The following is a 13,861-nucleotide window of genomic DNA, read 5'->3' as shown; positions in this document are numbered from 1 at the left end:
TTTATATATTTTGTAATAAAAACACATTTCAACATGCAGTATATATATATATATATATATATATATATATATATATATATATACACACATACATATAAATATAAATATATATATATATATATATAAATATAAATATATATATATATATATATATATAAATATAAATATATATATATATATATATAAATATATATATATATATATATATATAAATATATATATATAAATAAATATATATATATATATATATATATATATATATATATATATATATATAAATATATATATATATATATATATATAGAAATGTATTTTGAAATATATTGAATATGGCCAAAATTGTAGCAATTCAAATATATGTCAATATATTTGGGAAGAATATTTTGAAAATATATTTCAAATATATTTTTCTTCCATATGGGCAGTGTCCTGTAACTCTCACAGGCAAGCCAAAGGATGAAAACTGATCACGCTAACGCAGATAAGCTTCTGTGCTTTGTGTGGTCAGTTTAAAGGTGATAATAAATCAAAAACGAATTCTCCTGCGCTCTAGGACCCAGACGGGTGGCGAATGGATGGAACCAGACCTGGAAAAATCGACCACCAATGCATGTAGGGTTGTGCGGCTCCAAACAAGGCTGGGGAAGCCCGACTAATACTGCAGAACGAAATAAAAACGAGAAGCGCACCAACCCTGCACATTATCTCAGTAACCAAAATTTATTAATTATAAAAATATACTCACAAACAGCGAATAAAATCAGGCATGTAAGTCCTCAAAGGGACTTGAAGACAGCGCGAATCCCATCAAGGGGATGGATATTCAGTACAGCTGAAGCATTTCGAAGGGTGTCCCTTCTTCATCAGAGCTGAAGGTGTTTAAAGGTGACTGCCAGGATCAACCAGGTACTTCAGGTACAAAAAAATTAAAGAGGCTAGGATTTGTAAAATACACATATGGTAACACACAGAAAAAAATATCTAGGGTAATATACAATTTAACAAAACAGACTTTCCATTTTAAGAAAAGGAACAACCAACCTTTTTTTATAAACTTTTCATTTTTTTTCCTCAGCACTCACCTTTCACTAACCTCATCTTCAGTTGGGCGCTTTGAGGTATGTGTGACAATTCACCATAAAACATAAGGGGAATGTATAGTGATGCATAAGAACTAAAACATAAAAAGCTAAATACAGTGTCTGTGTATATATAGTTGGTTAAAATATTTTGAATGTACAGCACTAGAGGAATAACTCTAATGAATTGTATCCTACAGCCTGCTAGCTGTTGGTTACTATAAAAATCCTCCCTTCACTGATGCCAGGTACCTCCCCAGCTGCATGAGTTAATTGCCTCGGCTCTAACAGTGAAAAACCGGGCCGCTCGCCTTCCCCTTTTACCCCACTCATTGATTTACAAAAATGGTTTTATATTCACAGAAGACAAAGCATTGTTACAAATAAAGGAGTTTGGGCTTCTTTCACTAAAGCAGATCTCATGCAGTATTTACATGATCCAATGCATTTTTCCCAAATATCACATGCAACCCTGAAAATGTCAATTCACTATCCCTTTATGCGGTACTTACCTCAAAAAGCAAAATCTCTTGGTAAGTACCGTATAAAATGGCGTTAAAGTCGATTCACTAAGGGAAATAAGTAAATGAATGCGGTAAATAAGTAGTGGCACAGGCATGCGATAGTTAAGGAATGTGTTTGATTTTAGCTGGTTGCTAAAGAGCCGCCAGCCGCCAGCATCCTTAACAACCAGTAAATATCTTGGTTGTTAAGGAGCGAGTGGCCACTATGTCCTTAAAATCTGTGTCCTTAACAGCGGGATTCCCTGCTGACATCAGACTGTAAACAAAAGTGTTGCCAATGTTAACATTTAAAAAAAAAAACAACATGGGGGTCCCGCCCAATCCATACCAGGTCTTCTATTGGGGACAACTGATGTATGGTCGCACACTGATGGGAGACACCTGATTTAAGGGGGGACACTGATGCAGACAACTGATGTAAGGGACACTCTGATTTGGACACTTGATGTAATGGGGCACTCGGACAGGAATGCCTGATGTAAGGGGACACTCTGATGTAAGAATGTTCTAACTGAAACTTGAGAATAAATATTGTTGAAATGCTGTGGAAATTGTACAGTTCTCAGTTTTTGATAGATATGCAGTGACTACAATCTTTCAGCACAAACTTCAGATTTGGACCTTGACTAAAAGAAAATTTTAGTGACCTTTTAATTCCATACCCCTGTACTACAGCAAAACTGACATTTGCAAAGAATAAAAATTCATTTTTTAATTGCTGGTAAATTAAAGCTACAAATACAAAGCTGCCTGGAATTCTCTTAATCTATACCAGATCTTTAGCCTAGATGAGAGTCTAGTATATACAGTATGTTAATGAAGGACTCAAAAAAAAAAAAATGGGACCCCATGAAAAAAACTAAAAAAATAATAATTTGGCATTAATTTAAAGAGGAAACCCCACACACACATAATGGAAAAGGCATGGGGTCCCCCACAAAATCCATAGTCCATACCAGACCCTTATCCAAATATGCAGCCAGGAAAAGGGGGGATAAACTTCCTAAATACTACCAAGCCACATGCCCTCAACAGTTCTCTGAACTTTCATCTGGAATGTAAACAAAGGAGCAAAGTATACCTGGTGATGTCATGGACTAAATACAGCCATGGCCATATTTTGTCAAAATCATCACCCAAATAAGGCCATGCAGCCATATTTGCGCAATGATGTCAGTCATTCCCTGCTCCTTTGTTTACATGGTTAGGGATTCCCAACTATCAAATTATAAGGATCAGGGGAAATCACTGGTTGCTAAAGACATGGCGGTTGCTTTCTTAATAGTCATTGACAGGGAATAAAGGAAGCTGTCATATATAATAGCAGTTAAAAAAAATCCACATTTTGTCATGTTACAACAAAAACGTAAATAGTATTTTATTGGGATTTTATGTGATAGACCAACACAGTGGAAGAAAAATGATAAATGGTTTTCAACATTTTTTACCAAGAAATATCTGAAAAGTGTGGCATGGATTTGTATTCGGCCCACCTGAGTCAATACTTTGTGGAACCACCTTTCACCACAATTACAGCTGCAAGTCTTGTTGGGGATGTCTCTACCAGCTTCGCACATCTAGAGAGGGACATTTTTGCCCATTCTCCTTTGCAAAATAGCTCAAGCTCTGTCAGATTGGATGGAGAGTGTCTGTGAACAGCAAAGTCTTGCCACAGATTCTCAATTGGATTTAGGTCTGGACTTTGACTGGGCCATTTTAACACATGAATATGCTTTGATCTAAACCATTCCATTGTAGCTCTGGCTGTATGTTTTTAGGGTTGTTATCCTGCTGGAAGGTGAACCTCCACCCCAGTCTCAAGTCTTTTGCAGACAGGTTTTCTTCTATTTGGCTCCATCCATCTTCCCATCAACTCTGACCAGCTTTCCTGTCTCTGCTGAAGAAAAGCATCCCCACAACATGATGCTGCCACCACCATGTTTCACAGTGGGGATGGTGTGTTCAGGGTGATGTGCAGTGTTAGTTTTCCACCACAAATGGCATTTTGCTTTTAGGCCAAAAAGTTCAATTTTGGTCTCATCTTCTTCCACATGGCTTCTTGCAAACTGCAAATGGAATTTCTTATGGCTTTTTTTCAACAATGGCTTTCTTCTTGCCAAGGTTCCATAAAGGCTAGATTTGTGGAGTGCATGACTAATAGTTCCCCTATGGACAGATTCTCTCGCCTGAGCTGTGGATCTCTGCAACTCCTCCAGAGTTACCATGGGCCTCTTTGCTGCTTCTCTGATTAACCTCCCTGGCGGTATTCCCGAGTGTAGCTCGGGGTTTATTATCAGTGCCAAAAGCGGTAACCCCAAGCTACACTCGGGATTACCCTGCAGCGTTGCTCTGGGATTCCCTCGATCACTTACCTTGTCCCGCGCTCCTGCGATGTGTTCCCTGCAGCTTCCCCAGCCATCTCCTCCGGCCGATGCCGGCATCTGTCTTCCGGGTTCCAGTCCCTGCGAGTGTACGGGGGCCAGAACCAGTGGGAAATTTAAAAATTTTAAAAAGTGACATTCACTAATACACTAAAATCACATAGTATAACATTACTGTATCAAACCATTTCACATACATTTTGTCCCGAGTGCTTTGTCCTGTGCCCTGCCTGCATTTTTACTTTCTGCCTGGAAACTGAGAAAAGTCCATGGCGTCCAAAAAGCATCCCTTTATGTCAAAAGCGGTTTTAGACCAGCTAGAGAACAGCGATAGTAAATCAGAACCACTTGCAGAATTGAGTGATAATGATTTGTGGAGAAATTCGTCATCAGACACTGAAGACAGTTTTGCGACTTTGCTCAGCGATGTGCGAACTTGGCGCTCTATTTCAAATTTCAGTGTTTTTGGTTTGATTATATTATTGAATTAAATGTATTATTATTATTTTTTATGATTATTTATTATATTATAATTTATGATTTCGTGTTTCACATTTTATCATACCCAGGATGTTTATTAGACTCTTGTCCGGACAGATTTCAGTGAGTTATTCCTAAAAATTCCAGGCCTGCAATAAAAAAAACTACATATTTCCATGCAAAAAAATGTACCACTTTCAGCATAGAAATAATCATACTGCTAGGGAGGTTAATGCTGTCCTTGCCCAGCCTGTCAGTTTAGGTGGATGGCCATGCCTTGGTAGGTTTGCAGTTGTGCCATACTTTTTCCATTTTCAGATGATGGATTGAACAGTGCTCCATGAGATGTTCAAAGCTTTGGATATTTTTTTTTACCCTAACTCTGCTTCAAATGTATCCACAACTTTATCCCTGACCTGTCTGGTATGTTCCTTGGGCTTCTTGATGTTGTTTGTTCACTAATGTTCTCTAACAAACCCCTGAGCTGTATTTATACAGAGATTAATTTACACACAGGTGTACTCTATTTACTAATTAGGTGACTTCTGAAGGCATTTGGTTCCATTAGAGTTTAGTTAGAGTTATCAGAGTAAAGCAGTTTGAATACAAATGCACGCCACACTTTTCATTTATTTATTTGTAAAAAATGTTGAAAACCGTTTATCATTTTGCTTCCACTTCAGAATTATGTGCCATCTATCACATAAAAGCCCAATAAAATACATTTACGTTTTTGGTTGTAACATGACAAAATGTGGAAAATATCAAGGGGTATAAATACTTTTTCAAGGCACTGTATATAACACTATAAGTCTGGCATTAGGACAAATACACAAACAAGCAGAATTCAGTCCATACTTATGTTCAAACTGAACCAAGAGCTCATTTCTACTTATGATCCGTTTTCAGCTGGCTTATTTACATTGTTTTCTTTTACAGGTCTCTACACTAGAGGGATTGGTTGCAAACCTTTTCACCCTTGCTTTTCTGCCTTCAGTTAATAGTAAGCATCACACAACTATAACAATTTAAACTTGTAATTTTGGCTAGGTCAGATGAAGACAAACATGGTCTAGGTTCCAAACAGGTAAATGAAGCTATAGCTGACAAAAGCAGAAGTAGTAGGCTCTCTGATCAGGCAAGCAGAGTACAAAAACAGTCCAGATGATACAAACAAAGTAATTCAAGGTCTGAACAGTAAGACGAAAATCAGAGACCTAAGTAAATTCAACATACGAGAAAACAGATGAACCTATAATTCAGGCACTGATTGGAGGTTCGGAATTCCCTTTATACAGTATGTGGATAAAGAGGGTCAGGAGTTAAAAGAAACAGGAAGGTGTAAATGCCTAGTGCATTACCAAAAACTTTCATCAAAACCAAATGCCAAAAATATACTCACAAGTGTAATATGTTGAAAGCAAATAATGTCACTGTATTCAGATCAAGTGGTAGGATGGTGCCACCTGGCTCAAACCGTCTCTCGAATTGGTAGGCGTAGGTTTCATGTAGACGAGCAGCTGCTAAACTCGAGTTTAGGAGCTTTAGGCATTTTTTTTGCCAAAAGCTCCTAAACTCAACTCCACAAAAGCCTACATGTCCATGTGCACATAGGCTTTTAGCAGAGTTGAAGAGCTGCCGTGTTTAGGTGAGATTAACCACTTCCAATTTGGACACTTTTACCCCCCTCTTGTCCAGGCCAATTTTCAGCTTTCAATGCTATCACACTTTGAATAACAATTGTGCGGTCATGCAACACTGTACCCATATGAATTTTTTTGCATTTTTTTTGAGACAGATAAAGCTTTATTTTGGTGGTATTTATTCACCACTGGGATTTTTTATTTTTTTTGCTATGTAAATTAAAAAGTCCAAAAATTTTGAAAAAAAAGTGTTTTTCTTACAAAACTTTTCAAATAAATAGTATTTCTATCATAAATCTTAGCCAAAATTTATTCCGTTATGTTATTAGTAAAAAAAAATAACCCAAATTAGTTTATAACCAAAAATTATAATTTTTAAACATACTTTTTTTTTTTAAATTTTAATTTTTTTAATATTATTTTTTTTTTTTACATACTGTCACCCTAGCAGTACAGTGTCACCTTGGTGACACTGTACTACTTGTGGGGGGGTGATGAAGATTTTTTTTTTCACACTGATTGCTTTTACACCCATAAAGGCTGTAAAAGCAATCATTTCTCCTTCCCTCTAGCTGCATTCTTTCAGCCATTGAGAACTACTGAGTGAGCTGTAATTGGTCACAGCTTGTCACATGGTACAAGGCTGTTGTGAATAGCCTTATACCATGTGACCTCTGTGATCATTCACAGATTTCACATGTAGTAAGTGACATCATTGCTTACTACTCTGCATGTGATCACTGATTGGCCAATCAGTGTTCATATGATCGGGACCTCGTACAGAGGAGGACACAGCGGGCACCGTATCGCGGTGCTGCGCACTCCCAGGGAGCGTGCACAAGCAGGGTGCTGGGAGGATGTTTATAAAAGGCCACCTGACCCTGCACTGCCACCGTCCAGCCATTTATATACAACGGTCGGACGGGAGGTGGTTAAACCTCCCTCTCCTAAATGCAAAAGAATCATGTTTAGGATAGGAATGTTTTGACTGCCGACCACGGGAAGATGCAAAATGCAGTAAAAATGCAACAAACCATGGCAACAGCGGTACCGCATTTTTACAGCAATTTGTATTTCCCAGTGGCTGACGGTCAGAGTAGGCTCCAGTACATGAAGCCTTACACGTTTCAGAAGATGCACCCCTTTCTTCAGAGCTAAACCAAACCAGTGCTAAAAGCAATAAATTGTATTTTCCTATTGTGCCTGTTACTCTCATTATGAACAAAAAAGGCTGGAAATGGGCTGCAGGTGCATCAGCACAGGCATAAAGTGAGGTAGCAACAATACAATGTTCTGACACCATATTTTTTATTTTTCCTTTAAGATTTTTGCACCTCACTCTAGACTTGGCAAATATTTTTCCTAACTAGTAACTGTCCAGATTGCTGTGGGACTTGACCAGGGGACTAAAGATGTCTTGATCCAACCCCACTAAACCAATACCTACCCCCCAACCTTAACCTAAGTAACCACACTGACAACAAAATGGAGTTAATGGCCCAAAAATGGCCTTTTATTACAACCATTAACAAATAACATTTAAATAACAGAAACACAGTATAAACATATGTTTTTTCAAGGTCCCAATAGGCATCAAGAAAACGAATACCTGTGTCCTACTTAACTAGGCCTCCAGCTGCAATATCACCGACTCGCAGACACCACGGCAGATACCCCCACCAGAACAACTGGAAGCCGTACCTCAGATAGGTTCCTTGCCTTTTCTTGTGCCTACAGTAACCAACAAGGACCTTGCACCCAGCCAGAAGTCCCCTAGCACCAATATGGCACAACCACCACCAAGACAAACCATAAAACAACGGGCGGGTGGGAGGGAAGTTTTCCTTGTGAAAACTCTCTTCAGACTGAAGACCCCCTGCCACACCCTGTCAGACCACCCCTTGTAGCTCCCCCCACTTCTTCCTTAAAACCATTTAGACCCTTATGCTAATGGGACTTTCCTCTCCCAACCCCCTTTAACCCCAGTCATGCCGACCCTTCGTTCAGGCCTTCTTTCTTCTTACTCCGGGCCTTCCTTTCCATGTATATGACTATGGGCCCCACATACATTTAGCTGCTTTAGTTTTCTTTATTAGGGAATCTGTCTCTTTTCCTTTTTTTACCTGGTGATCCTGCCAATAACACACTTCATGTAAAAGGATGAGAGTTCCCACCCACTGTACTGTGCCTGTGTTGACACTTCAGGACAGGAAGGGGGTAATTTACTAAAACCGATGCACTCAGAATTTTGTACAGCTGTGCATGGTAGCCAATCAGCTTCTAACTTCATTTTTTTCAGTTACGCTTTGACAATAAAACCTGTAACCTGATTGGTTTCTATGCATAGCAGCACCAGATTTTGCACTCTCCAGTTTTTGTAAATAACCCTTAAAGTGTTTTAGTATTATAGAACACCTCCACTTCTCCTCTTCTCCATAATATGAAGAGAGGTGCGTTCTAGGTCTGTTAACACTCGACCAGATAGAAGAAAAAAGCAAATAGGAGAAGTTCATTGTGAAGAATTTGATAAACATTAACTCCCTAATCTGAAAAACAGTAGCTTTTTGCACCGAGTGTTCAATACATAAGGTCTTTGTTAGATGTAAATTATAATCAATTACATAAAAGCCTAACAGCTATAGTTGGTCGCCTATAACTTAAAGTGGTTGTAAACCCTTACATATACCCAGTAAAGTGACTAGCCTCAGATGTTACACAAAGATTAAACAAATCCTCCTACATTAAATTGTACCTGTTTATCTGCAGCATTCATTCAAAGTCCAAAATGCATACAGCTTGCTTGAGCTTTCAGAAAGCAGGGGGCAGGGAGCTAAAGGTACACTCTGCAGAGCTCAGAGAAGAGAGCTGAGATCTTATTGGAGGGAAGGGACATACCCCCCTTCACACATCACACAGGAACAGAGCTGAAGCTGCCAATCACAGGCTGTGTGCTGGCGATCGCCCTAGTCACCTTTTTATCTCTTGGTGTCAGAAAAATCTGTCATAAGTGACAGATAGCAAAGAAACTAAGCAGCACACAGAAATGACACTTAGTGCTCTCAATTGAGACAAGTACACAGTATAGAGGAATATGCTTTGTTCATATTTCATGAGGTTTACCACTTTAAAACTTTTTTTTTTATATTTTTAGATTAAATACAAAATAATTAAACCTCTGTAATTTTTTTTGTTTCTGTGTATCATTGAGGAAATTTATCTCACACCACAGATACTTTTTAATGTATTCCCAGTATAAGTTGTCATCCTACTCATGTGCTTCTGTTTTTTTAATTATAGCTGTGGTGGGGAATGGTATCCCTCTTCCAAATCTTATGAATATAGACTTTAATAATTCAGAAGTTGACATTCTTGATGTAAGTATACCCTTTAATCATGAACCTTTTTTTATTGCATTTCTTTCATGTAATTACAGTATGTACTATAGGGGTCATTGGTCAGTTACAATGACAATGTGACATGGGGCATTGGTGTAAATTAGGAGACTTTTCAAGGCCATGTCTATTTCATGAAGTGTAATGGATGAGTTGGATCAGCTCTCTTCTGACCTCCAGATCACCATGAAGAAAATATTTATATCGATAGAATAAAAAGAAAAACTCCCTCTCTGAGTTAGGCACTGCAGTGGCTTAGGGATTAGCACCACTTGCAGCACTGGGGCTCTTGGTTTGATTCCTGGCCAGAACACCATTGTCATGGAGTTTTCACGTTCTAAGAGTTTACTTGGGATTCCTTTGGCTTCCTGACATACTCCTAAGACATGCTGGCAGGTTAATTTGGCCTGCCTAATTTTCCCTACTATGTGGGCAGATGAGGTAGGAATTGTAAACTCGTTGATGGCAGGGATCTAAACGTTTAGTGTGTAGATTGTCAATGCTATATAAATACCTGTAGTAATAATAATAAAAATAATAATAATAATAATAATAATAATAAAAAATGAAAGCCTTGGTCTCAGTAATTACACCAGATGCTCTGGCTGACATTTGTATTTAAAGGGTAACCTTCAAACATTCACATGAGCAACAGGACTAGAATTTGAAATTTTTGCGATTGCAAATCTGTGAAAATGTTGCCTTCATGTAAATTTTGTGCCCTTGCAAAACCCAACCTGTCCAAATGTTACTGTATGTTGACACTTGATGCACAAAATTTATTCTCTTAGCAAACAATGTTAGCGAAAAAATATAAAGCTGTGTTCACTTTGAACTCGCAATCATGTGCTAGAGAAAATCATAAATTTCTAATTTCTCTTGCACATTATTGGGTATTCAAAGTGAACATGCCACCATCTTATTGACTATCTTTCACTCTGCAAAGTGTACATTCGATTAGCTATCTAAACAGCCTCTACTCTTTCGAAATGGAGAAAAATACATCAAGTGAATTAAGGGGGTATAGGAAGAAAAATCTCTGAAAATAATGCTAGCCATACACTAGTCGAAAAATCCTTTGAACGCATTTCTGAAAAATGAACACACAGTCGTGAGAGCAAATGATATTGCCATCATGTAACAACCAATTTTCAAACACTAAATCTTTCAATGGACATAAATGAATTTGTACTGTGTATAAGTAGCGAAACAAAGTAAAAACAAACAGTATGATTTTTAGCAGGTGAGAAACATATTAACCTTTCAATTCATTGTCTGTTTGGCAGATGTTTTCCTTCGATTTTTCTGCTCAAAAAATTACTACCAATTTTCGATTTGTGCTCATTAACTGGACAAAAAACAAAGAATGTGTTCAAATGACAGATTTTCTAATGGTTTTTCGTCTAGAGTATGAGCACCATAAAAAGGTTCAAACTGTTACAACAATTGACTTGTAGATTCTATATTTATTTTTAATAAAATAGCAAAATTGAATTATTGAAAAGTTCCTTTTTGTATAGTATACTGTAGGTGGAATCTACTACTAGTAGTTTCAACTACTGGCTTGAAATATTTTTCTGTTCTATGTATCTTGTCAAAACTAATAAAATGCAAATTTTCAATTCTTAGGAACTTATTGTAATAAACTCCTAATATGGAAGGTAAGATTGCACAATTTTACACCTGTTAATATAATATACTGTAACAGCATACTGAATGGATACACAAAGGGTTTCTTAGCTTATCCAATATTCACTGCCCTATTAAAAGCTCAGTTTCAGGTTGGGCTAAAAATAAATAAATGGATATCAGCCGGGGAGGGAGCTATGGGACACCGCAGTGCTGGAGTGGAGTTGAGTAAAGTTCCGGTTTAAATTTTGGGTGTCATAGTGCTCAATGACCACTGGTATTATCTAAAAACATACTCACATTTTCCCAGCAATCCACTGGTGTTCTGTAGGGGTGCACTGCACTGCTGCAGCACACTGGGCCTAGTGCCACCATCTTCTTGTGTGATGTCATCAGGAGGCCAACTGTCTTTTCCATGCAACAGAATCCCCCACGGCTTCCTGGGATGCATAGTGCGATTATCCCAGAAGGCTGCAGGTGCTGCATATATCATTCTCCCCTAGGCAATAATACAGGAAGTACAGGAAAGTGTTCCTTGAAAAAGGCTGAAATACAAATAAAAAATGTCCAAATTGTAAGAGAGGAGGGTAAGAAGATTGGAATAATACAAAATGGGTGGGAAAGTAAAGGTTCACTTTAAGATGACCAGTCTCTTCTAGAAATGTTAAAAAGTTAGTTGTCAGCATTTCCTGATGAATTAACAGTTAAAAAAAACTAGTGGTTGCACATAGAAGCTTCCCAATAATGAATCAGGGGGGGTTAAACTTCATTTGTTTCCTGTCTGGACAACAATTTGTTTCCTGTCTGGACAACAATTCAAGGCACAAGAACAGACATTTTTAAGCAGTCCAATATAAATAAAGTAAACATAGCGTAGCAGGAGAAGTAATATTTTATTATATTTATATTACATTATTTTATAATTATATAAGTATTAGCTTATTATAATACTATAGTCCTATGTACTTATCTTCAGTCAAATTATTTGTCCTTTTGGAGCCCTCTCCATGTTTTAAACCCTGCCCTTGGCACTTGCTGATTGTCAGAATCCCTCCTGTCCATTGAGTTTTAGCCTTTTGATGAATAACAAAACTTAGTGTTGTAAGAGGGAGTTGCTTAAAATCGACTTTACCCCAAATTGAAGTCCTGTCCCATCTGAGAATTCGAAATGGGATCTACAAAGAAACATGAGTTAATTTGAAGATCAAAAGACATTTCCTTTTAGTAAACACTACATTGGATCAGCCATCCTAGCCTCCTATCCTAATATAGATATCGTACCCCCATCCAGCTGCAGCTTAATTACTTCAGATGTTTACTTTCCTTGGCCTGAAATCTACAGTACTGGGCCCATCCAAGTCTACAGGGATTCAATGAGCAAGCACAGCCAGTGCCTGAGAAGATTTAGACCTAGAGGATTTAAACAATGGAACATGCTGAGGTATAAGTAAGCAGCTGGGTAATGGGTATCTAGATTAGTTTAGGTTAGGAGGGCTGAGGGTGAACCAATTACATTTTTGCTAAAAGTGAACATGTCCTTTTAAACCAGATATTTTCAGCCACTTCAGCAGTATTATCTTGAAGTGGACCTCGCACTGCCTATTTACCATAGCCCTCCCATACCATAACAATGCACTACAAAAAACAACTGTGGGTAAAAAAGTTATATAAAAGAGAATATTCATAGGGAACATCTGTAGAGGAGATGGTGGATGAGGAGATGACAGCCAGTAATTGGTGGTAGGATAGAAACATGCACTGGGCAGCACCTCTGAGAGTATGTAGCAAACTCTGAGTGAAGAACAGAAGAGACAAGAAGGCGCTTCTAAGTGCAATAACTTCAAAGTTGGGTTTAATAGGTATGGTTAAAAACACTTACAGGATAGAAGAAATAACAGGCTCATAAATAATTTGTCAATGTGCGGGGCTCTCTCCACTGTATAGCATCCCGCTGTGCCAGCCAACAGCTGCAGGGGGAGCTCAGGATGAGGTGCCAAGATGGCCGCCGCTCTTTCGGGAATGCTGGAACACACGCTGTCCAGATGGAACGCAAACCGGAAATGATGCAAGTGTGGGGCGGTGATGTGTTTCAGAGCATGCGCAGCGCTCCTTCTTCAAACTTCTATGGTTTCCGTTCCATCTGGACAGCATGCATTCCAGCGTGCTCTCCAGCATGCGCTCCAGCGTTCCGGAGAAGAGTGGCCTGCCATCCTGGCACCTCATCCTGAGCTCCCCCTGCACTGTCCAATCTCAAGCTGGGGTGGGTCCAGGACACCCTGGGCTCAGAAGAAGTTGCTCGAATGATGCCGACCATCAGACTGAGGAAATTTAGTGGAAGAAATAAGTACTGCAGGGAAATCTCTGGAATGAAAATGAATATTGAAGCTAAAGCTAGTTTATTTGCTGTTTTAATGGGCTATTCATTTGCTTGTTGACTGAAGTTCTGCTTTAAGATTGCATAATTATTATGCCTAACATCAATCCGTGTACTGAGGTGTTTCTAATTGTTCCCGCTCCTAGGCACACATAGTAACTTACACCCATTACAGACCGCAAATTTATTGCAAAGCATCTGAATTCATATCTGTCGACAATCATCATCCAGGGAGAATGGGCTTACATGAGAAAACCTGCAACATCAAGTGACACCGATACAGAAATGTGAAAACCTCTTTAAAAAAGGAATCAATGACTGTCTCAGATTCCTAACAATAAAGAATTTTACAGTCTTAA

General features: G+C 38.4%; 1 protein-coding gene across 1 annotated transcript in view; it reads left to right on the top strand.

Annotated features, from left to right (window-relative positions):
* LOC149465841 (BPI fold-containing family B member 4-like) overlaps nt 1-13,861 on the top strand; it is a 45,509-nt gene extending 31,648 nt beyond the window's left edge. Inside the window, exons 12-16 of the mRNA XM_089673444.1 lie at nt 1,076-1,118; nt 5,404-5,467; nt 9,405-9,481; nt 11,129-11,160; nt 13,649-13,861. Of these exons, the coding sequence (XP_089529570.1) occupies nt 1,076-1,118; nt 5,404-5,467; nt 9,405-9,481; nt 11,129-11,152 (208 nt within the window). The 3' untranslated portion in view covers nt 11,153-11,160; nt 13,649-13,861. The remainder of the gene's footprint in view (nt 1-1,075; nt 1,119-5,403; nt 5,468-9,404; nt 9,482-11,128; nt 11,161-13,648) is intronic.

Source organism: Staurois parvus, unplaced genomic scaffold (genome assembly GCF_062004578.1).
Source record: "Staurois parvus isolate SC_StPar_1 unplaced genomic scaffold, SC_StPar_1.0 ptg000137l, whole genome shotgun sequence".
Lineage (NCBI taxonomy): Eukaryota > Metazoa > Chordata > Amphibia > Anura > Ranidae > Staurois > Staurois parvus.
The sequence above is the reverse complement of the archived record's forward strand: the minus strand, read 5'-3'. Positions and strand labels throughout refer to the sequence as shown.